This window comes from Lissotriton vulgaris, chromosome 11 (assembly GCF_964263255.1).
Source record: "Lissotriton vulgaris chromosome 11, aLisVul1.2, whole genome shotgun sequence".
In the NCBI taxonomy this organism is placed as follows: Eukaryota; Metazoa; Chordata; class Amphibia; order Caudata; family Salamandridae; genus Lissotriton; species Lissotriton vulgaris.
In genome coordinates, this window is record NC_141699.1 from 955,028,616 (window position 1) to 955,053,876 (window position 25,261).

The 25,261-nt window shown below is 43.4% G+C and overlaps 1 protein-coding gene across 1 annotated transcript in view; it reads left to right on the forward strand.

Annotated features, from left to right (window-relative positions):
• The window catches only part of LOC147683742 (nicotinamide N-methyltransferase-like), a 61,452-nt gene extending 38,779 nt beyond the window's left edge, over positions 1–22,673 (forward strand). The window contains exons 2-3 of the mRNA XM_086942572.1: positions 5,726–5,933; positions 22,196–22,673. Coding sequence (XP_086798698.1) covers positions 5,726–5,933; positions 22,196–22,673 — 686 coding nt within the window. The remainder of the gene's footprint in view (positions 1–5,725; positions 5,934–22,195) is intronic.
• The last annotated feature ends 2,588 nt before the right edge of the window (positions 22,674–25,261 follow it).

Genomic DNA, 25,261 nt, shown 5'->3' on the forward strand with positions numbered 1-25,261 from the left:
AAGGGTAGGTCTTGTTTTCAGAGAAGTTACTGATGTCTTTTTGGAGTTTGAATTTTTTAGCGTCTTCTGTTGTTTTCTTGAATACTTCGTTTTCTTTTTGTAATTTTAATAGTAGTGCTTGTGCGTTCTCAATTGCTGTGTTGTTTTTCAGGGCCTCCTCCAGCTCTTGGATTAATTCAAGTACTTTAAGACTCAAGCGTTCTGCTGTTTTAATTGAATGGAACATCCAATCTCTTGAGCATTTTATTCCTATATGGCTGAAACCCTCTAGATATTCAGGTTGATCAACAAAAATCACCGGAACATTTTTGACTTGCAGACCTACTGGTATTGTTCCTGCTCTCATATGTTCAAAGAGGACTTCCCCATGTAGTGCGGTTCTTATTTGTTTCTTTTTAAGTCTAGTTATTTTCTCGACCTCGGATTGTTGACTGGGATTAGTGGCTTTAGTTCCTGGGTTAAGTGTGGACGGTCTTTTTAAGAATTCTTCAATATCTTCTTCTCTGAAACTTAAGGTCTTAGGTTCTGACATTTATATACAATGTAATGGTGTTCTTTGCTGATTGCTGCTGACTCGAAATTGCATTTGGAGAGGATCAATTCTGTAATTCTAATCTGAGTAGTCCAATTTAGGGACTGTTATGTGTGCCTCTAACTTTCAAAGCCCGGATCAAACAAATATCCTGCTCAATGTATATACTTTTACTTTTTTCTGTACAATTCCCTCGTAGACGTGGTGTCTACCCCGAAATCTGTCTATATAAAGGGGATGATTCTTTAAGGAGACAGGGGTTTGAATCAATTAAACTTATAATACAAAAAGGAATACCCCTGACACCATAAATCACACAATTGATTTGCTAACAGAAGCCTTTTTAATTGACTCTGTGTTATCAAAAACTGTTTTACTACTTATTTTATATATATTTTCATTAGTGATGCACACTTATTGTTCAGTTTCTATATAATACATCTACAATATTTACACCTTATTCATCATACTGTACATATATCTACATCCGTTCGTCAGAGCATGAAATCAACAATTTTGTTAACTCAAACGAAATCTTACTTTAACTGCAATTTGCAAGGTTATACATTCTCTTAGTTCATATTTGCTTTCAATGTATACAACCAAAAAAGTCCTACTTTTTTAATCTTGTCAAGATTAACTCCTTTCTTGATCAAGTCCACATATGTGTCTTATGGTCCTTTTGGCATTGTAATCACCACTTTGGAGTTTACATTAATAATTCATAATACATGTAACCGGGAATCAGTCTTTTGTTCACCAGATATTAGAAAAATTGTTCACATTCACTTGTGATTATATGCACATTTATAGTCTCGCCGACGCGTTTCGACCTTATTGGTGTTGGACCTTCATTATCACGTTTTGTTAAGGTCTTCCTCAGGGCTGTATTTTTGTGTGGTGTAGGACAACTTTATATCTATAAAAGATAATGATAAATATATCTCTTTTAGTAACTCGAATCTGCATCTTAGTCATAGTACATTGTATATATTATTATACATGTTGTTTCCTGTGTTTGTTTAACATACATACCCGCCTTCTTGTTGTTGGGGGGGCGTGTTTGTCAATTGTCACCTGAGAGTCAGAACATACTTGTTTTAGTCTCGGAAGTATCTTTTTGGTCAGCTTCCAACATCTGTGTTTATATGTATAAATGCATTACATTCCCTTCCTGTGGTGTACTTCAATGAGCGGTATGTCCGATGTTTTATTTTCTTTCAGGGGCCTTAGGCGTGAGAGTCTTGCACTCAATTTATGTCTTTGAGCTGTTGGTAAAAACGACAGTTGTTGTGAATCTGTCTAGAAACGGACCTCCTCTAGTCTTATATCGATTGTCTTGTCGATTTTTGGTAACATTCTCATTAAACTAGGTTGATTAATATGGACTTTCGTTGTGCACAGGGCGAACTTTGTACAAAATGTTGCGCATTGCTACTGGCTTGTGTTTCATCTCTTCGCCACGTCATTTTCAGTGCGTACAGGGCATGTTGTGTACAGAGTATTGCGCATTGCTCCTGGCTTGCGTTTCATCTTTTCGCCAAATTTCAGGTGCAACTTCATACCTTATTTTTGCATGATGTCTCTTGTTCTCCGCTTCACTGCGTCTCACGAGGCTCTCCGTCTCCTCTCTTTCGGCGTACTACCGGCACTTTCTGTCTCTTTTCCGCTCCTTCGGCGTCCTCGTCTTCTTAGCTGATTGCTTCCGTGTTTGATGTCACGTGATTCATTGGACGTGATTTTCCTTGAATCGTTTTTTCGGGCCGCTGGGTATTGGAGTTCTTTCAGCTTTGGCTTGTATACTGACGGACGCTTCCGTGTACGATCTCACATGTTTTCCTTAGGTCGTGATTTCTCTTCCTATACATTGTGTTGTTCTTTCGGGCCGTTGGATATTGGCTTGTATGCATAAGGGGTACGATTCCATTAACATTTCCAGGAGCCTTGTTCACATTGTCCATGTCGATGTTTTTTGGTCAATATTACATTGATTGTTTTTTTAATTTTTCCATCTGATTTAAAATGCTGATTCTGATTACATACAGTGTGTAAGTTCTGACATCTCATTCAATCCGTTTTCTATTGTGTTCAAGTATAAGATAATTTTTGCCTCAAAATTGGACATGATGTTTTCCACATTATTACCCACAATATGTTTAAGTACTGTCCACTTAATGTCTTTCTCCGAATGTCCCATCTCAATGCAGTGTGCCACCATCGGAGCATTTTGAGTTTTACATTTGATACGAGATCTGTGTTGTGTAATCCTTTTTCTTATTTGCTGGCTTGTTTTGCCTATATAGGCTTTCATGCAGGAGCATAGCACACAATAGATTACATTTTGCGTATTGCAATTTGTAAATTCTTCATGGACAATGTATTTTGTTCCATATTGGAATTTGGTTCCTTCTATGGTGTTTTCACATGAAACACAATTCCCACATTTTTTGTGTCCTTTCACTGGTGGTAGCGATAACATAGATCTCAACGATGTATCTTGTCTTCTTATATTTGTGTTAGCTCTTACAAGTTTATCTTTAATGCTTGAATTTCTTTTTAATGCGAAGATAAGCAGATTTTTGAACTGCTCAATACTTTTCACTGTGATCCAATTTTTTCTTATGATCTTTTGGATTTCATTTGTCACTCCAGAGAAGGTTGTGACGCAAACCAGCGGAGAATTTTCTTCTTTGTTTTTTGGAGTTAACAGAGATTCTCTTGGAACATACCACGCTCTTTTCATAGCTTTTTTTAGAAGTTTTTTTGGATAACCTCTTGTTTGTAGTTTTTCTACAAGAATTGTGGCATTTGTAAAATAATCCTCCTTTTTTGTACAATTCCTGTGAATTCTCATAAATTGGCTAAAGGGCAAGTTATCTCTTAAATGTCTTTGGTGGAAGCTGCCATAATGTAGAAAGGTGTTTCTGTCTGTAGTTTTGGTATAGAGAGTCATGTATATGTGACCTTCTTCGTGTTTAATTAGAAGGTCTAAGAAGTTCATCTCAGTTTTGCTCTTGTTGACAGTGAACTGTATGTCCCGGTTCCTATGTTAGCAAATCAATTGTGTGATTTATGGTGTCAGGGGTATTCCTTTTTGTACGAAGATAGTATGTTCTCATCCTACTTCAGGTGCCGGAATTTGCCCTTGTTATTCTTAGATGTAAGGAGATACTCGGAATGTCTTTGAAGAAGTCTGGGAGGCAAAAATGGAGGGCACTTTCATGTCTGGCCTCTCTGGGAACCAAGGCCACTGGAAAAGAATTAATTTAATTAAAGGCTTCTCTGGAAACTAACTGAAGGATGGTGTCAATGAATACGACGTATTGTGGGTTGAACATTGTCTTTTTGTATGGTGCGCAGGGACAATTATGGAGACTTCTGCCTATTTCGGAGGAGAAGGAGCATCCTAGAGCGAGCGCCATAGCTTTAAGACCATTGGACGTGAGTAGTTCTTAAGAAGTCAACACGTGCTTTCACCTTTGGGATAGGATATTGGGGAAATAGTTAGGACTCTCATTTAGAGCAGAGTAGGGAAAGATACTTTTGTTTTTCTCTCAAATGAAAAGAGAATTTGACTCAGCTTATATCCTTTGTTGAATTTTGATTTTGGAGTTCATTATATTAAGTCTCTTATGCCGAATGATTTATATACGTAGACTTGGATCTGTATTGATTTCTATGTATCTATATACCCTGATATTGACATGTGTTTATATTCAATTATTTTTGGCCTTATAACCAAAACTGGAATTCGGAGTCTGTTGTCCTATAAAGCATGTCTAATTGAAAGTATAATATTGAATTGTTTTACTCCCGTCCATACTATTTAGCAGGCAATAAAAGACCATTTGCCTTGAACTTAGTAGGGAAGGTAAGGAGCAAATTTAGCGTCACCACATGGATGAAGTTATGCTGCTGTGGGTGCACAATTGAACCATATTAATTCTTCAAACCAGTTTGTAGAAATGAAACATTTCTAAACCCCTTCCCAAAGTTATATCAACAATTCCCAACACATTTTCTTTTGCCAAAAAGCCCCCCTAATATTTACAATTGAAATGGGCAATACGATTTGGCATCTGATTCACCATGTTCCTAACATGAAATACAGATTTGGACAATTTACTAGTGAAAATTAAAGATATCAAAATACTTGGAGAGGCTGAGCCCATCTGGTCTCTTTATATATGTATTTGATTAGGTATATAAAGAGACCAGATGGGCTCAGCCTCTCCAAGTATTTTGATATCCTTAATTTTCACTAGTAAATGGTCCAAATCTTGGGTATGGGGATTTCCATATATTGAACGTTGATACAAAGCTAGACAATTCTGTATAGATTGGATGTAAAATAAAGGAGTGTAGAGAAAAAGGCCATGGGAGGGGATGGAGGCAGGGCAAGGAAGGTTATCAGCTTTTACCAATCAACCAGAAGGTTACCTGTATATAAGATGGCAATTAAGGAGGAGTTTCTTGAGTGAGCTTGCCACATCTGAGTTGCAAGGGAGTATGAATCAAATAATTACTTTTGCAAGAGTTACACATAACCTATGAAATGTTATTTGAAATTATTTAAGGAAGGATTATCCGATGTAATTCCAAGTGGACCATATTCAGGCCAGATATAAAGAATGACCAATGGGGACATAAATGAGAATCACTTAGTTTGACTGGATGTAAGTTTATCTCATAGAGGTATTTTGACAATCTAGCATGGATTTGGTCCTTCTGAATCTACGCTATAATTCACTAATGTATGACTTTCTCTCTCTACTTACAATATGCATTACATCATTGGCATAAAATAATAGACAATGAGGCATAGAAGCAATGATTGGAATATCAGCAGACACATTTACTAGCTTCTCATACAGATTGAATACATAGATCATATGCATAGAGATGACTAGCATGCAGCCTTGGTTAGCCACGGTAGTAACAAGTACTGATTAAGTTATCAGGGACCATGTGTCATAAGAAATAGGTTGAGGTTTTCAGAAACCCGACAGCTTGAGCTAGAGCTTGCTTCACCCAGAGATACAGAGAAATAACATGCAAATGTGTTTATAATAAAACTTTTAAAAATTATTCTTTTTCTATCATACCCATTATTTATCATTTTCAAAGTATGAGTTTTAACATGCACACTTACCCCTAATGTAAGTCTTAACATGTTGCTCATTTCTTTTATAGGATCTGTGAAGGGAGACACACTGGTCTTATATGGGGTTCTCGTAAATATTCATCTGCTTTTCCCAACATGTGCATACTTCAAGGAGATCACTATCATGGAGTATTTAGACACCAACCTGCAATATATAGATAACTGGCTTAAAAAGCAACCAAAAGCATTTGACTGGACCCAGTGCTTCAAATCTATTCAAGAAAATCAGGAAGAGAGGTATGAAATATACTGTTTAGTCATCCATCACATTATAAGGATCATTTCCCACTATTATGCCTGTTTTTATTGTTACATTCTAATACTACACTGGTTTAATCTAAGAAATAATGTCTATCAACATCAAGTGGTGGCTTTGAAACTGTACTGCATGTATTCGTTTTTTTGAAAACGGATTTTACTAAGTTTTACCATCTTACACATCACATCCGTAAGCACAAGTTCCCAATCCCACTGTAGTCTGCCATGGACAGAAGGTGCGTGCAATCCTGCTTATCCAATGAACTCTGGGAATCCTACAGTTCTAACATGGTGATACTGCTTAATAATGAACCAAAGCAATGAACAATAATTTAGAGTCCTGCCAAAGGGTGAGGGAGAATGACATGATATGTGATGCAAAGTAAGTGCGGGGATTAGTCCCCGGGGATACATGCAGTCATGGAATTTGCTTGTGGCAAGTTAGTAGGGAATGTGGGTGAGCAAGTGTAGGCCAATTCATACTGTGTGGGGGCCCCCGCCCATTGGCGCTCAAGAGACACCACACCACAAGATGCCAGATTTTACTTAACCCTCTTCTCCCACAGAGTGGAATGTCAATCAATATGAGGTTACAGGCCTAGTCCAACTCCTGGGTTGCAATCCCCTGTTAGGCTCCTGCTATAGCGCAACTCCCTCACAGCCAGCTCATTTGCAAAGTTCCATCACCCATGAGTGTACAGTGGAGCTGCCAGAGGACTTCCATACAAGTAGAATTTGGCACTGACAAGTATGAGCACCAAGCCTATACATTTGTTTGTAACTGTACCTGCCTTACGGCAGGTAAACCATCCCAGCAGGAATGCCCCTGGAGAGCCTATAAACTGCCTCCCCATTGCTGTTGATATTATTGTTTCCACCCCTGTCCAGAATGGTTGGATGACTGGGCAATCTCATACCATATGCAGATATATGTCAATATATTCACCACATCTAGGGCAAGTGTGTTCTGTTAACCCCTTCACAGCTGGGCAAATTCCCCTGCTGTGCTGGGGGGCGGGGGGGGGGGGGTGCGCACAGTGCCCCGTGCTCATGATGAGCTGAGCTCGTCATGACCACACCCGTTTCTTTAGAACGCTCGCACAGCAGGGGAATTTGCCCAGCATGCGAGCGTTCTAACAGTCATGACAAGTTCAGCTCGTCATGAGCACACGAGCACCATGGCTCATGACGAGCTGAGCTCATCATGAGACTCGAAGGTGCTAATGTGATAAAATTGGATCCATTTGAAACGCTTATTGTGGGACCCTAGTGGTGTGATTCTGACTATACTTTTACAGTATGTGTCAGTGATTGGTGTCCCCATTATTTGCTCCCAGTGATCTCTTAGGGCCCAAGCCCCAAATTAGCCTAGTCCTGTGGAACCCTATAGAAAAGTGACATCACATGATGCCTCCTGGGGAATCTCACAAATGCACTGCAGCCCCTGTGCATCTGGGGCTTCGGCAGCCCTGCCCGTCACCCTTGTTTGATGTTCCTTGTAAGTGCCCCATGAAACAAAAAATCACTAGCGGGAATGTCGTATTGCTCTCAGATGCACTGAAAATCCACTATCACAGCATTAACCGAAAGGTTGTCTGCTGTTGTAAGACTCAACTCCAGCAAGTTTCTAAGTCTGTTCCAATTGCCACCATGTGGTATGGCAATCATGTGCCATGTCGGGAGCTCCCTGACATACGGTACCCTGGTCTGTGTCTGCTGAAGTTCCCTCTTTCAAACCTGGTTATCAGAAGCCATCCTCTAGGCCCACCTGGAAAGCCCAACAAGGTCAGCAGCAGTCTTGCCATATCTCTCTCTCTGTGGGGTGAACCTTGAGGCTATCATCTCAACAATCCCCCTGTCAGAAATTGGGTTCCTGGTTGGCACCCTGTCTAAGCAGGAACCACAGTATGGGTAAGCCACAAACACACTGTAGATTAACCTGTACTCCCTCCCTGGTAGCTTGGCACAGACCACTCAGGCTTAACTTAAGAGCGAATGTGCAAAGTATATGTGCAAAGTATTTGTGCAACACTTCAAACACTAAAGCAGGGAAAGCACCACACAAAAAGATACCAAAACCTGGTTAGAATACCAGAGCTTAATTTAATGAAGAGAACAAGACCAAAATGACAAAAATCCAATTAGCAGAACCGAGGTTATGACTCTGGAATGGATAGCTGAAATGTTGTGCTTAAAAGCATGAAGCGCCAACTGAAGCTATCTGGGTGCACTAGACCGGGTCAAATACAAAAGGTCAGGGTAACGACGATGGAGTGCAGGTCGGATACAGTAACCAGCTTTGGCCCTCTGCAAACTAGTTGCAGATACAGGGTGCAGGTGAGGTGATGGGTAGTCGACGGTCCATAAAGGAAGACAATGCTGCATTTTCAAGCCGTGCAATGGTGATGATGCATAGGGAATGAAGTCGATCTGCCATGCAGTCCGCGATGCACCATTGTCAATCCTCGCAATGGCGGTGATGCGTCTGCAGTGGAAGTGATTGACAGGTTCAGAGTACTCGCTCCAATAGCAATGAGTGGATTCTGCTGGAGCAGCACTTCAAATCAACTTCCAAGGATCCAGGACTGGGTTGGCGCCACTTGGCAGGGCAGACTCACGGAAGGCAGAGTCCAGGTGCTGTAGCAGTTGAGTTGGAACTCATTTATGTCCCCAAGACTTGAATCAGGAGGGAAGCCAGCAAGTCTTTGGAGTCACTCTGATTCTTGGTTCAAGTGATGTGGGTCCAGTCCTTATCACCCAGGCAAGTAAGGCAGCAGGTCAGCACAGCAAGGAAACAGTTCTTCCAGAGCACTGTCCAGCATAGTGGCAGTCCTTCAACAGCACAGCAGTCCTCTTTCCTGGAAGAGTATCCACAGGTCCAGAAGTGCACCTAAGCGGTAGAGTCGAAAGTCCAGTCCTTATATCCACTGGCGCCTTTGAAGTGAAATGTACTTCAAGGAAGGGCTTTGAAGTGCACAGCGGCCTTCCCTTCCTGCCTTGGCTCTGGCCTCACTACAGGGGATATGCAGCCCTTTGTGTATGGACAGGACAAAGGCTATTCAGGTGTAAGTGTGAAGCTGTGCCTAGCTCCAACTTCTCATCCTGCCCAGGATGGCCCATCAGGTGGCACCTAAGCTCCCTTTGTGTGTGCTGTCTACAGTTGGACGGAAAATTATGCTACGCTCGCGTAGATTGTGCAACTACGCGCTAAGCGAATTGCTCATAGCACAGTGCAAAAACACGTAGCGTAGCATAGTTGGCATTTTTTGTTCGCGGTCCTCAACATCAAGTTGGCGACCGCGAGCGAGCAAAATGAAATCCCGGTGAGACTTTTTCCTCATTTGTGTTCAGCAACATGAAGTTGCTGATCGCGAGCGTGGAAAATAAACCTCCTGGCGAGATTCTCAACCCGGGGAGGTCAGGTTTTTCATTGCAAGTGGTCGCGTATGCTGGCGACCGCTCGCAATGAGAAACTATCAGTCTGCTTTGAGAAAGCTGCCGCTCCAGTAAAAACTACTTGAGCGGCAGAAAACGACCACTTGCACTGTGCAAGATGCCATTTGCAATGATTGCACAGTGCCCACTGTGAGTGCACCACTAACTATTACAGCTGGAAAGTCTGGTACTTGTTGTAACCTCTCCTCTTACCACCCTCACCCTCGCATCCTTCCCTCTCCTTTGGTTTGCCCCTGCCTCCCACCTCCTTTCCCTCCTCCTTTGGTTCTGTCCAGCATGAAGGCAATTTAGAACGTTCGCTCTGAGTGAGATTTAAGCTCAGCAGGGCATGTTAGAGGAGCTTGGAAACTGACGTAATAAATATCTTCTTTTACCTCATCTGGTGTGGACCTTCATCACTACAAATTTGGCGACGAGGACTCCAGAGACGAGGGAGTAGCTGTGTGGGGGACGGCGTCAGTTTCCCCCCCTTTTTGTCCATTATCTCCTCATTGTTTTCGCCTTATCTTCAAGGCATTTGAAGTAATGTGCAAGATGCCATTTGCAATGATTGCACAGTGCCCACTTTGAGTGCACCGCTAACTATTACAGCTGTAAAGTCTGGTACTTGTTGTAACCTCTCCTCTTACCACCCTCACCCTTGCATCCTTCCTTCTTCTTTGGTTTGCCCCTGCCTCCCCCTCCTTTCCCTCCTCCTTTGGTTCTGTCCAGCATGAAGGCAATTTAGAACGTTCGTTCTGAGTGAGATGTAAGCTCAGCAGGGCATGTTAGAGGAGCTTGGAAACTGACGTGATAAATATCTTCTTTTACCTCATCTGGTGTGGACCTTCATCACTACAAATTTGGCGACGAGGACTCCAGAGACGAGGGCGTAGCTGTGTGGGGGACGGCGTCAGTTTCCCCCCCTTTTTGTCCATTATCTCCTCATTGTTTTCGCCTTATGTTCAAGGAATTTGAAGTTCGGTCTCCAGATTTTAAGCGGAGGTATCTATTCGAGGCCTCTCTTCACCCTGGACACTCTTCTAAAATCCACGATCCGACTGTGCTGACTCTCCTCTGCTCTGGGAAGCTCTGTTGCACCTCTAACCTTCGGCGGTGTGTGTTGTCTCTATATTTAGGTGGCCAACTCTCCCCTGCCTGTGGGAGCGCTTTGAGTCTTCACCTGTCATTGCGGTGAGTGCCGTCCTGGAGGTGCAGGAAGCCAGTTTGGATCACAATCTCCTTTGCCTTTGGGAGTGTTTGTAGGCACCGTTTTTCCTATCGGAGCCAGTGCCGGTGCTGAGGTGGAGGCGTGTTTGTCTTCGCTTTTCGGATTTTCCTGTCACGTGATTTACGTGTAGTGGCATTTCAGGTGCATGCGAGTTTGCCTGAGTTATCGTCACGTCTTCTTCAGGAGAGTAGCGTCCTGCCGCGTAGAGAGACCTGTGTGAAGAGAGTGGTGTCTCGACCTCTGGAGGGAGCAGTTTCATTTGGCTTATGGAATCGTCACGCGTCATTCTTCAGGAGAGTAGCATTAAAACAAGCGCCTGCCTGGTGAAGAGATCTGTGTGAGGAGAGTGGCGTCTCTACCTCTGGAGGGAGCAGCTTCATCGTGGGGCAGTGATTCCTTCTCCTGACATTTCGCCTCAGTGCATCTTCATTTGAGGGATTGGCGTTTTGTAAGCGCTGATTTGGTACTGCTGTTCTACTACAAGTATTTCCCTCCACTGTAATTTAGCGGTTTGTGCCTCATTATTTCCTTCCATTCTAAATTATCATTCTGCCATTTTACTTTTCGACTGCTTTTGGGAACCAGTATTTCTATCCCAATCAGAAGAGGCATCAGCAGTGCTATTCCAGTTCAGATGATTTTTTTTTCTCTTTTTCTTAGCATCTTATATTCTTCGTCTCTCTCTCTCTCTCTCTCTCTCTCTCTCTCTCTCTCTCTCCTGTACCCTCCATATTTTCTCTTTTTCCTGTATTTCACACTACATTTCTATACTGTTTCTGTCTTTCGCTACTGCTCATATCTAATTTTGGTACTTTGTAAATGTAAATGTAAATGTATTTGAGCTTATATAGCGCACAGCTACCCACAAAGGGTTTCCCGGCGCTTGCTTAGGGAACCCGTCCTGGTATTCCCCTGTGAGATAACCCCGGCAGGGTATCCACAAGGTGAAAGCCAGACATCCCACCACGAGGGGCCGTTGTGGAGATTAAGCAAGCTATTGCCCAGAGTCGCAGAGTGTGAACCCATGAGTTGAGAAGGCACCGGAAAGAGAATTATCGAGTCCGTGGAATTTTTGAGCCTAAGACCCGCCGAGGAGAATTATCGAGTCCGTGGAATTTTTGAGACCAAGACCCGCCGAGGCGGGGAATTGAACCCTGGTCCAGGGCCGATCTCAGCTTCCGGGTCTGCCGCCTCTAACCCCTGAGCCACACTTCTCTACTTTACTACTACAGTTCAAAATGTCGGTGGCAAATATGAACCAACCACCACCTTTCTTAAATGATGAAGGAGAACCTGAAATACCATGGGACAGATGGGTAAAAATGTTGCACTCCTACCTAATTGCAATTGGGGGTGAAAAGTTTTCCTCAGTTTGGAAACAACACATTCTACTTCACAACAAAGGTACAGAAGCTAGGAAAGTGTATGAGGATTTAGCTGATGGGGAGGAGGAAGGAGGTGAGGGGACGAAGATGTGTTTACAATTACATTAAGGAAATTGAGTTTACATTTCAAAGATAAGATCAATGTTGTGTTAGAAAGACACACGTTTTTTAAGAGAGCTCAAGGTAAAAATGAAAAAGTTACCTCATACATAGCAGACTTAAGAGGTCTCGCAGCAACTTGTGATTTTGGGGTGCTTACAGATTCTCTTATAAGAGATCAGTTGGTACGCTGTACCAATGACCATAAGGTGCAAGAGAGACTGCTAACACAAAACCCTGATTTAGATGAAGCTATAACAATAGCAAAAAGCATAGAGCACACAGCTTTCTGTGTTAAAGAAATGAGAACCAGTAAAGATGTTTCTCAAGAAGAGAACAAGGTGAATGAGATTAAAAGATGATGTAAATGTTTTAAAGGTCACAAAGGGAAATGTGGCAGGCAAACCCAAAATGCAGAAAGTATTGTACAAATGTTTTCGTTGTGGCAACACCAATCATCTTGCAAATCTTCCCAGATGTCCTGCAAAAAGTGTCACTTGTAGGATATGTAATAAGGTGGGTCATTTTTCCAAATGTTGCAACACAAAAGATACTAAGAATGATGTGCATGTAGCATATGACGAACAGGAATCGCATAGTAGTGAAAATAAGCTTATTTTTCAAATAAAAGACCAAGAATAATTAGAGGAGGAAATTAATTACCCTGTTTGTGAGATTCTACTGGGTGGTAAAACAATTCATGCCTAAGCTGATTCTTGTTCACCGTATACGCTTGTTGATGAAGAGTCATTTAATAAGTTATTCCAACAAGATGAATATACATATGAGAAACCAGATATACACCCAGGGTGATACAATAAGGATCTCATTCCTCTTACAGGCATGGTGAAGATGCGTATTTCATTTAAGGATAGACACATATTTGGCAAAGTGTACATCACTGAAAAAGGGAGCAACTTGTTGGGGTGGAGACACCAAAAGGACTTAGGAATTACGCTAGACCCCAACAATAAAGATCAAGTTCTGTTAGTGGACAGATCCTTAACAGGAGGGAATATTTGTGAAGAGTTTCCTGAAGTCTTTTCAGACCAGATAGGTGTTTTGAACAACTATTAACACAGAATCAAACTCAAAAAAGATGCCATTCCCATTGCCCATAAAACTAGATATGTTCCACTACTCTTAAGAGAACCACTTAAAAAAGAATTGGAGAAGTTGGTGAAACAAGAAATCATTCAAGCCATTGAATACTCGGAATGGGTCGCCCCCATAGTCATTACTTCTAAAAAAAATACTGCAGACATCCGTTTGTGTGTGGACCTTAGGAGTTTGAATGCCAGCATATGGGTGGATAGGTTTCCTTTCCCAACATAAATGAAATGTTGTCTATCATCAATGGTGCCAAATGTTTTACAGTTTTAGACCTCACGTCAGCTTACTACCAGGTGCCATTACACCCTGAGTCTCAATCTCTGACGGCCTTCACCACACCTTTTGGCACATTCAAATTTGTGAGGATGCCATTTGGTTTGGCTTCGGCCACATCTGCATTCCAAAGAATTATGCAGCACCTATTAGAAGATATTGATAAAACCTTGTGCTTTCAGGATGACATCCTCATCTACGGGTCAAATGAGGAGGAACACGATTTCAATCTCAGAAAAACTTGCAATAAACTTAAAGTAGCAGGCCTTACTATAAAGAAAAACAAATGTAAATTTGGTGTAGCTTCTGTGGAATTCCTTGGGCACACACTCTCGTGTGAGGGTATCAAACCTAAATTAGACCTCATAGAATCAGTGGTGAAAGCTCATACTCCCACAAACAAGGAATAAATCAAATCATTCCTAGGTTTGGCAGAGTATATGTCAAAGTTTGTCAAGAACTTTGCTGATGTGGTCCAGCCCATTAGAGATCTATTAAAAAAGGATGTTAGATTCTCATGGCTTCCCGTACATGATCAAGCATTTGCCAACATCAAGAGAGCTATAACCATAGCACCATGCATTGGCAACTTTGACAGTACCAAGGATACTTTCCTCACCACGGATGCTAGCAAAAGAGGTTTAGGTGCCACGCTGTCTCAACTACACAATGGCAGAGAAAGCATCATAACCTTTGCCTCCAGAACTTTGAAGGAAGCAGAGTTAAATTATTCAACCATAGAAAGGGAAGCATTGTCTTGTTTCTGGGCCACTAATCACTATAAGTATTTCCTATGGGGTATACCATTCAAACTTAAAACTGACCATAAACCCCTAGTTTCGTTGTTTACCTCCAAAGACATTGAAAAAATCTACACCCAGGATTGGGAAATGGCTGGTGTCCTTACAAAATTATAAGTATACCATGGAGTACGTGCCAGGCAATAAAAATCTAGTAGCAGATTGTCTCTCTCGCCTTCCCATTGACACACCTTGCGAGAACAACAAAGAAGATTTTGAAGTTCTCATGGTATCTGTCCCAGCCGTACTGGAAGATGAGTGGAATTCTTCTTACAAAGAAGATAAAGTACTTAAAACCGTGGGAGACAAAATTCAGAATGGGTAGCCTGACAAATGTGGTGAGCTCCCAAGTGAGTTGCAAACTTACTGGAACGTAAGAAATGAATTATCCGTTGTAGGGTCTTATATATACAAGAATGACAAGTTTATACCTCCTGAATCCCTAAAGAAATAAATTAGTGATCTTGCACATGAAGGTCATTTAGGAAGGAATTTAACCAAAAGCAAACTACGTGCTGAATACTGGTTCCCAGGAATGGACTCTTCCATTGAAGAATTTGTTAAAGGGTGCCATGCCTGTGGAGCTAGTGACAAAGTTAAATGTACTAGAAGGACACCATTAGAACCAGTTCATGTTCCCATGAAGGCATGGAAAAAGTTGGGCCTAGACATCATTGGGCCTCTGCAAGTTCAAGGTTTACAAGAAAAATTCATCCTGGTGTTAGTGGATTACTTTTCAAAGTGGGTCACCATTAAGTTTGTAAATGGGGTCGACACCAAAGCCATTAAAGTATTCCTCTCTGACACCTTTGCCAATGAAGGTATTCCCCATACTCTTATAACGGACAATGGGGTACAGTTTGTTTCAGAGGAGATGAAGGAATTCCTTGTTAGTTTGGCCATAAAACATGTATCCACACCCCTTTACTGTCCACATGCCAATGGATTAGTGGAACGCTGCAATCGCATGATAAAAGATGCTTTTCAACTTGCTGTAGCTTCCCACAGACCCATAGTGCAGTCTATCAAAGTCATGTTATGGTCCTATGCTACAACGCCTAACAGTGTAACAGGGTACTCGCCGTTTTGTTTGTTGAGAGGGCGCAAACCAGGGTCAAAACTCACACCCAGTTGGCTTTTTGAGGACAACACTTTTGTGTGGGACAAAACTACCACTCAAAAAAAGATACTGTGTCACCGAGACGAATACAAACAAGACTATGATCGTAGCTGGAAAACTAAGCCCAGAAAATGGGAAATTGGGCAATGGGTCTTTGTAAAAAAATCTGTCTCGAGTGCCAATAGGTACAACAAATTTTACAGTCCTCAAAGAATAAGTGAGGTTGGGAAGAACGTTGTCACCATGGCTGATGGCAAGAAGTGGAGCATGGACAGGTTAGTGAAGTGTTCTTCACAAACAACCACTTCCAAGCCAAAAAATGCTTCAAATGTTGGGCCCACCAATGCTAATGTTCCAGAGGCTAGGAGAGTTGTCAAGTCTCCAACTTGGCAGAAGGACTATGCACTGTATTGAACTGTCTACTTACCGTTTCTATTGTGCCTTGCCTATTTAAAAAAAAATGTTTAGTCTGTACTTAACTTAGCAATGTAATCTGTTCATCTTTTCTTTTCTGTAGAAAGGGAGATATGTTGTAACCTCTCCTCTTACCACCCTCACCCTCGCATCCTTCCCTCTCCTTTGGTTTGCCCCTGCCTCCCCCCTCCTTTCCCTCCTCCTTTGGTTCTGTCCAGCATGAAGGCAATTTAGAACGTTCGCTCTGAGTGAGATGTAAGCTCAGCAGGGCATGTTAGAGGAGCTTGGAAACTGACGTAATAAATATCTTTTTTTACCTCATCTGGTGTGGGCCTTCATCACTACAGTACTACCAACCCCCCCTGCAGTTTTGCCAGATTTCCAACCATTGCCCCATATAAGTTGGATGAGCAATACATCAATAGTTAGAAACACTGTTCGTTTTTTGATATTGGGAGTGCTGTAAAGTAGTAGAGTATCTTGGAAGGATTACCATCTCAAACAGTGCTATTTAGAACATAACTGACAAGGGCAGCATCAGCCAGAATCTAACTGCGAGTCACAAGGAAGCCACCACTACCAGGACATTCCCAATTAAGAGTTTTTCCAGTGTGCAGGAGATATGGACACCCAGATACTTTATTGTGTCCGACACCCATGTCAGTGAGTGCCTTACGCCAGTGGGCATGAGGCTCCCTGTGCAAATGCCAAGGGGAAAGCCACAGGACTTCTCCCAGTTAACCCTCAATCCCAAAAGGCACCCAAATTGTTCCAGGGCTCCAATCCTCCCCTGCACACACAAGGAGGCCTCCTTCATGTAGAGTAACATATCATCGGCACAAAGGGACAGGTAAATGGAGACCCCAAAAATCCTAAAACCATGGTAATATATAACCCATCTTAGTGTATTAGCCAATGGCTCCAGCGTTATCACAAACAACACTGGCAACAGTGTACAACCGTGTCTGGAGCCACGCCCCACCAGGTAAGTGCAAACAAAACAGGTGATGGACCGAATGTGGATCAATGTCACACATTCAACCCAGTAAAAAGATCTGGGCCCAAATCCATCGTTTTTTTGCACTCCACACCACCCTGGGTTAGACAATGGCGATATGCAAATCAGCTCTGACCCTGTGCCCCATGGGAACAGTCCAGTCCGATCTACAAAAGCCATGTCCTTCCCAGAACGGAATCAAGCATCCGAGGACCGGACCGGTTTCGAGGTAAGACCTCTCATCAGCCCGGCTAGCTTGACTCCAGTGGTGTGGAGTGCCTGGGACCCACGTCTGAGCATCCCCAGCACACTTATGGCGGCAATTGCAAACAAAACAGGTGATGGACCGAAAGTGGATCAATGTCACACATTCAACCCAGTCAAAAGATCTGGGCCCAAATCCATCGTTTTTTTGCACTCCACACCACCCTGGGTTAGACAATGGCGATATGCAAATCAGCTCTGACCCTGTGCCCCATGGGAACAGTCCAGTCCGAACTACAAAAGCCATGTCCTACCCAGAACGGAATCAAGCATCTGAGGACCGGACCGGTTTCGGGGTAACACCTCTCATCAGCCCGGCTAGCTTGACTCCAGTGGTGTGGAGTGCCTGGGACCCACGTCTGAGCATCCCCAGCACACTTATGGCGGCAATTGCAAACAAAACAGGTGATGGACCGAATGTGGATCAATGTCACACATTCAACCTAGTCAAAAGATCTGGGCCCAAATCCATCGTTTTTTTGCACTCCGCACCACCCTGGGTTAGACAATGGCGATATGCAAATCAGCTCTGACCCTGTGCCCCATGGAAACAGTCCAGTCCGAACTAAAAAAGCCATGTCCTTCCCAGAACGGAATCAAGCATCCGAGGACCGGACCGGTTTTGAGGTAACACCTCTCATCAGCCCGGCTAGCTTGACTCCAGTGGTGTGGAGTGCCTGGGACCCACGTCTGAGCATCCCCAGCACACTTATGGCGGCAATTGCAAACAAAACAGGTGATGGACCGAATGTGGATCAATGTCACACATTCAACCCAGTCAAAAGATCTGGGCCCAAATCCATCTTTTTTTGCACTCCACACCACCCTGGGTTAGACAATGGCGATATACAAATCAGCTCTGACCCTGTGCCCCATGGGAACAGTCCAGTCCGAACTACAAAAGCCATGTCCTTCCCAGAACGGAATCAAGCATCCGATGACCGGACCGGTTTCGAGGTAACACCTCTCATCAGCCCGGCTAGCTTGACTCCAGTGGTGTGGAGTGCCTGGGACCCACGTCTGAGCATCCCCAGCACACTTATGGCGGCAATTGCAAACAAAACAGGTGATGGACCGAATGTGGATCAATGTCACACATTCAACCTAGTCAAAAGATCTGGGCCCAAATCCATCGTTTTTTTGCACTCCACACCACCCTGGGTTAGACAATGGCGATATGCAAATCAGCTCTGACCCTGTGCCCCATGGGAACAGTCCAGTCCGAACTAAAAAAGCCATGTCCTTCCCAGAACGGAATCAAGCATCCGAGGACCGGACCGGTTTCGAGGTAACACCTCTCATCAGCCCGGCTAGCTTGACTCCAGTGGTGTGGAGTGCCTGGGACCCACGTCTGAGCATCCCCAGCACACTTATGGCGGCAATTGCAAACAAAACAGGTGATGGACCGAATGTGGATCAATGTCACACATTCAACCCATTCAAAAGATCTGGGCCCAAATCCATCGTTTTTTTGCACTCCACACCACCCTGGGTTAGACAATGGCGATATGCAAATCAGCTCTGACCCTGTGCCCCATGGGAACAGTCCAGTCCGAACTACAAAAGCCATGTCCTTCCCAGAACGGAATCAAGCATCCGAGGACCGGACCGGTTTCGAGGTAACACCTCTCATCAGCCCGGCTAGCTTGACTCCAGTGGTGTGGAGTGCCTGGGACCCACGTCTGAGCATCCCCAGCACACTTATGGCGGCAATTGCAAACAAAACAGGTGATGGACCGAATGTGGATCAATGTCACACATTCAACCCAGTCAAAAGATCTGGGCCCAAATCCATCATTTTTTTGGCACTCCACACCACCCTGGGTTCGACAATGGCGATATGCAAATCAGCTCTGACCCTGTGCCCCATGGGAACAGTCCAGTCCGAACTACAAAAGCCATGTCCTTCCCAGAACGAAATCAAGCATCCGAGGACCGGACCGGTTTCGAGGTAACACCTCTCATCCGAGCTGATTTGCATATCGCCATTGTCTAACCCAGGGTGGTGTGGAGTGCAAAAAAACGATGGATTTGGGCCCAGATCTTCGGACTGGGGTGAATGTGTGACATTGATCCACATTCTGTCCATCACCTGTTTTGTTTGCAAATTCCGCCCTAAGTGCGCTGGGGATGCTCAGACGTGGGTCCCAGGCACTCCACACCACTGGAGTCAAGCTAGCCGGGCTGATGAGAGGTGTTACCTCAAAACCGGTCCGGTCCTCGGATGCTTGATTCCGTTCTGGGAAGGACATGGCTTTTGTAGTTCGGACTGGACTGTTCCCATGGGGCACAGGGTCAGAGCTGATTTGCATATCGCCATTGTCTAACCCAGGGTGGTGTGGAGTGCAAAGAAACGATGGATTTGGGCCCAGATCTTCGGACTGGGGTGAATGTGTGACATTGATCCACATTCTGTCCATCACCTGTTTTGTTTGCAAATTCCACCCTAAGTGCGCTGGGGATGCTCAGACGTGGGTCCCAGGCACTCCACACCACTGGAGTCAAGCTAGCTGGGCTGATGAGAGGTGTTACCTCGAAACCGGTCCGGTCCTCGGATGCTTGATTCCGTTCTGGGAAGGACATGGCTTTTGTAGTTCGGACTGGACTGTTCCCATGGGGCACAGGGTCAGAGCTGATTTGCATATCGCCATTGTCTAACCCAGGGTGGTGTGGAGTGCAAAAAAACGATGGATTTGGGCCCAGATCTTCGTACTGGGGTGAATGTGTGACATTGATCCACATTCTGTCCATCACCTGTTTTGTTTGCAAATTCCGCCCTAAGTGCGCTGGGGATGCTCAGACATGGGTCACAGGCAATCCACACCACTGGAGTCAAGCTAGCCGGGCTGATGAGAGGTGTTACCTCGAAACCGGTCCTCGGATGCTTGATTCCATTCGGGGAAGGACATGGCTTTTGTAGTTCGGACTGGACTGTTCCCATGGGGCACAGGGTCAGAGCTGATTTGCATATCGCCATTGTCTAACCCAGGGTGGTGTGGAGTGCAAAAAAACGATGGATTTGGGCCCAGATCTTCGGAATGGGGTGAATGTGTGACATTGATCCACATTCTGTCCATCACCTGTTTTGTTTGCAAATTCCGCCCTAAGTGCGCTGGGGATGCTCAGACGTGGGTCCCAGGCACTCCACACCGCTGGAGTCAAGCTAGCCGGGCTGATGAGAGGTGTTACCTCGAAACCGGTCCGGTCCTCGGATGCTTGATTCCATCTTGGGAAGGACATGGCTTTTGTAGTTCGGACTGAACTGTTCCCATGGGGCACAGGGTCAGAGCTGATTTGCATATCGCCATTGTCTAACCCAGGGTGGTGTGGAGTGCAAAAAAACGATGGATTTGGGCCCAGATCTTCGGACTGGGGTGAATGTGTGACATTGATCCACATTCTGTCCATCACCTGTTTTGTTTGCAATTTCCGCCCTAAGTGCGCTGGGGATGCTCAGACGTGGGTCCCAGGCACTCCACACCACTGGAGTCAAGCTAGCCGGGCTGATGAGAGGTGTTACCTCGAAACCGGTCCGGTCCTCGGATGCTTGATTCCGTTCTGGGAAGGACATGGCTTTTGTAGTTCGGACTGGACTGTTCCCATGGGGCACAGGGTCAGAGCTGATTTGCATATCGCCATTGTCTAACCCAGGGTGGTGTTGAGTGCAAAAAACGATGGATTTGGGCCCAGATCTTCGGAATGGGGTGAAGGTGTGACATTGATCCACATTCTGTCCATCACCTGTTTTGTTTGCAAATTCCACCCTAAGTGCGCTGGAGATGCTCAGACGTGAGTCCCAGGCACTCCACACCGCTGGAGTCAAGCTAGCCGGGCTGATGAGAGGTGTTACCTCGAAACCGGTCCGGTCCTCGGATGCTTGATTCCGTTCTGGGAAGGACATGGCTTTTGTAGTTCGGACTGGACTGTTCCCATGGGGCACAGGGTCAGAGCTGATTTGCATATCGCCATTGTCTAACCCAGGGTAATGTGGAGTGCAAAAAAACGATGGATTTGGGCCCAGATCTTCGGACTGGGGTGAATGTGTGACATTGATCCACATTCTGTCCATCACCTGTTTTGTTTGCAAATTCCACCAGGTAAGTGGCTGCTACTTTGCAGCCTTTGTTCACCCAGGCTACTGGGTTAGAGTAAAGCAATTTGTCCAATGAATAAACACACTGCACAGATCTATGCTCGCCATCACCACATATAGGAAACCCCCACAACAATGTGTAAAAGGCTTTCTAAATATCTTTGGACAATGTCAGGGCCCATTGCGGCAGTATGGCGGAGCTTTCAACGATATGCATCAACTGCTGTACATTCTGAAAGGTTTTACATGTACCGATGAACCCCACCTCATCCAGGTGTATCAGCGTATATATTCTGGGCACCAGCCTGCCTGCCAAGATGCCACTGAGAATTTTATAGTCCACATTCAATGGGAGAGCGGTCTGTATGACCTGACCTCCTCAATGTGCCTCCCAGGTTTGAGCAATGATGTTACGAGTGCCTCCTGTATTCTACTCAGAATTTATCTCTTATCCCTGGCTGCAATCTACAGTTCAGTCAGGCGAGGGGCTAGGCGGTCCACAAAAACTGCATAGAACTCCACCGGGAGGCCTTCCGTATCTGGCATCCTCCGCTGCTCCATAGCCCGGATCGCTCCCGCACTTCCTGCTCTGACTTAGCCGTGCACCGCGGCTGTCTGTCTCTGTTAGCCAGTGTTCCAGAAAAAGTTCATCATTAGGTTTAGAGAAATCTGGTACTATCTCATTTGATCAATGACATGGTGTGACAGGTTACACTCATCAAAAACATGGTGACAGCAATGTGCAAACAAACGAGGAAAACATGGTAATGTTTTCAGCACAGATATTCCTCAGTTCTTTGCACAATCATAGGATTATACGCAACAAACATTTCTACCACCTTGAGGTATTACTCGTGGAGTTTGCACATGCCTCTAAATAAACCTGCTAGTACTTTAAAATTAACTAAATATGTTAAATTCACTTGTTAAATGTGACACAAAAACGAGTGGTTTGAAAATATGATTTCCTTAACTCAACTGGGAGGTCTGTATAATACTTTTTGCATTTTTTTCCAGGCAAAAGTGGATTGAAAATGAAGAGAAAACGAAAAGAATCATCAAAAACATCATGAAATTAGAGGTTTCTGAAAGTGGTCCGGTAGCACCTAAATCCTTCCCTCAGGTTGATTGCCTGCTCATCCCATACACTTTGATAACACTATGCAAGGACCATGTCTCCTTCATCAGCAGTTTGAAAGATTTGTCATCATTGTTGAAGAGCGGGGGTCACTTATTAATGTTTCTGCTTCTGGAATGCACATACATGTATGTAGCCGATTTCAAGTTTCCAATGTTATGCGTCGATGAAGATTTTGTGAGAAAAGTTTTGAACGAGCAAGGCTTTATGATTAAAGAAGCACAAGTAAAACCTAGACTCAACCAAACAAAAATTTCAATCATGGATTATTCTTATGTTATGTTCATTCATGCTGTTAAAGTGAAGGATGTGCAAAAATGTAAAACATCAGCAATAGAAAGCTCGAAGTGTGAATAACTTTGTTCCTTATCAAAGAATCGTTTTAGTTTGTTAAATATGTAACTCGTGCTTTCTGTGCTTTTGAGCCTTTTGTTGACAGGGATTGATCATTTGTCTTGATTTTTACTTTCTGTCTAGCTTCCTCATCAGTTATTTATTGCTGTTAAAGTCATGTATGATGCAGGGTTGTGCTTTATTGAATTGACCTTATTGAAAGGAAAGGCTATTGTTGCAAAGGGCAACTTTTGAGCTTTGAGATATATATATATATATATATATATATATATATATATATATATATATATATATATATATATATATAAATATATATATACTGTATATTAAGGACGGACGGTTGGAAACAAGAATATACCGCAAAGCCACCGCGGGTAACAGCATTTTACATGCTGCAAATGCACACCCAGCTCATCTCATCTCCAGCAATCCGTATGGTGAAATGCTGCGCATGAGACGAGTGTGCAGTAACCCTAGTGATCTGGAAGTGGCCCAATGTGAGAGCAAGAGTAGATTCTTGGAAAGGGGCTACACTGAACAACTCATTTAGAGGGCCAGGATTAAATCCATGATTAAAACTAGGGAGGATCTCCTTACTAAATGCAGTAATACAGATCATTCAGTGCTGCAGCCAGTTGAAAACAAGAGACACAATGATGAAACTAAGAGCTTCAGAATTATCACTGGCTACAGTAAACAACATAAAGAGATCTATAGGATTGTCAACAGAAACTGGCCCATTGTGGCCAGTGACCCCATTATTGGTGCCACTTTGGCAAAGAGGGTGTCATTAACTTACAGCAGGGCGGCCTCACTTAGAGATCAACTGGTAGATACCAGCCCTGAGACTATTGACAGAACTACGTGGCTGCAGAATAACAGGGGATTCTTCAGGTGCAAAACCTGTTAGGCCTGTGGCCATGGTGTCAATGTAAAAACGTTCACAGATGGTTTTAGTGGAATAGAACACCCAATAACTCAGGTTTTAACATGCAAAACTGAGTTCGCCATATATGTATTGCAGTGCCCATGCCCACTTAAACATGTGGGCAGTACCAAGTTACCGGTACATAAACGTATCCTCCAACATCTTCGGGCTATTACAAATGGGGATAACACGTACCCGGTGGCGAGGCATTTTTGAGACTGCCATCAAAGTGTAACTACAAGCTTAAAATACTTTGTCATTTATGCAGTCAAGGCCAACAGGCGGGGTGGAGACAGGGAGGCCAAACTCAGGAAATTGGAAACCCAGTACATTCTCCAACTTGACACCAAGGTACCGGGGGGATTGAATGTAACTGAGGACATGTACACTTGCCTCCCATAATCAATTCCACTTTACTTATGACTGTCTTATCTGCTTACTGCTATGTGTGTCTTTTTTACTTCCTATAGTTGGTTGGCGACCAGGTACTTTGATTGGAGGTTTGACCCGGCTGGGAAAACTTCCCTCCTATGATTGCCAGTTGATGCCCAAACACAATGATATTGACGGAAAATTTCGCTACATTTATTTGTTTTTGATCAGGATCTGTTGTGTGACTATGCTGCTGCTGTTGACTAGAGCAATATTTAATGAGAGAATTGTTCAATACATCATTCAGACTTTACAGGTTCTTATTCCCTAACAGTCTTACTTATATGATGCTTTCCATAATTTATAATATTCACATTTTTCATTATTTCACTACATGGAGAATAAATAGAAGCCAGGAATAGAGACAACTGGGGTCGTTGTGAGAAACACAGAGTAAGGTTCTTTGTAAACAGAGAGCATTGGTGTATATAGAATATGAATTTTAAATATTTTTATCAAGTTTCGGATGAAATATTCCTTGCAGTTTTTTAATGTTTGTACCTACTAGAATTGTTATTTGCACATATTAGCGAATGGGTAATTCGGCAGTCTTTGCTCAGATTTGATAAAATTTGCACATTGGATGTTATCAACATCTAGATATGTTATTTGCACTATTGCGTAATTTGCACATAATTTAATGCATTTGCACTTTAGTTAGACTGAGTTGATATCTAGTACGGTATGTTAAATTATTGAAACGTTCACTGCTCTACCCTACAACATCATTTGGTTCAGTCGGAACAGGTATTTAACCACCATTTTTTTCTAGAAAACCACTTGACTCTTGTGTTCCCCATTTTCCTACTATTGACTCACACGGATTTTATAGTATTTTACTATAATTGTATTTATTTGTGTCAATTTACGCAAATGTTTAAACATTGACCCATGTAACATTTCTGGTTGACTAACATGTCAAAGTATTTTTTCCATGTTAACTCTCAGGCACAATCGCGTGATGCTATTGCATCCAATTACTGGCGCTTTAAATTGAGCATTTTTCACCCAGAACGTTGTCATGTGAGCAAGGCTCATCAGAGCCGAAATGTCATGCGGCTGAATTTGCACGAATAAAATTTAGCACTTAACTGGTCCGTGTCCGTGCTGTCTTTGCCAGCTGTAAGAAGTTCTGTGTACTGGGTGTGAGACGCGGCAATCCGATATATATATATATATATATATATATATATATATATATATATATATATATATATATATATATATATAT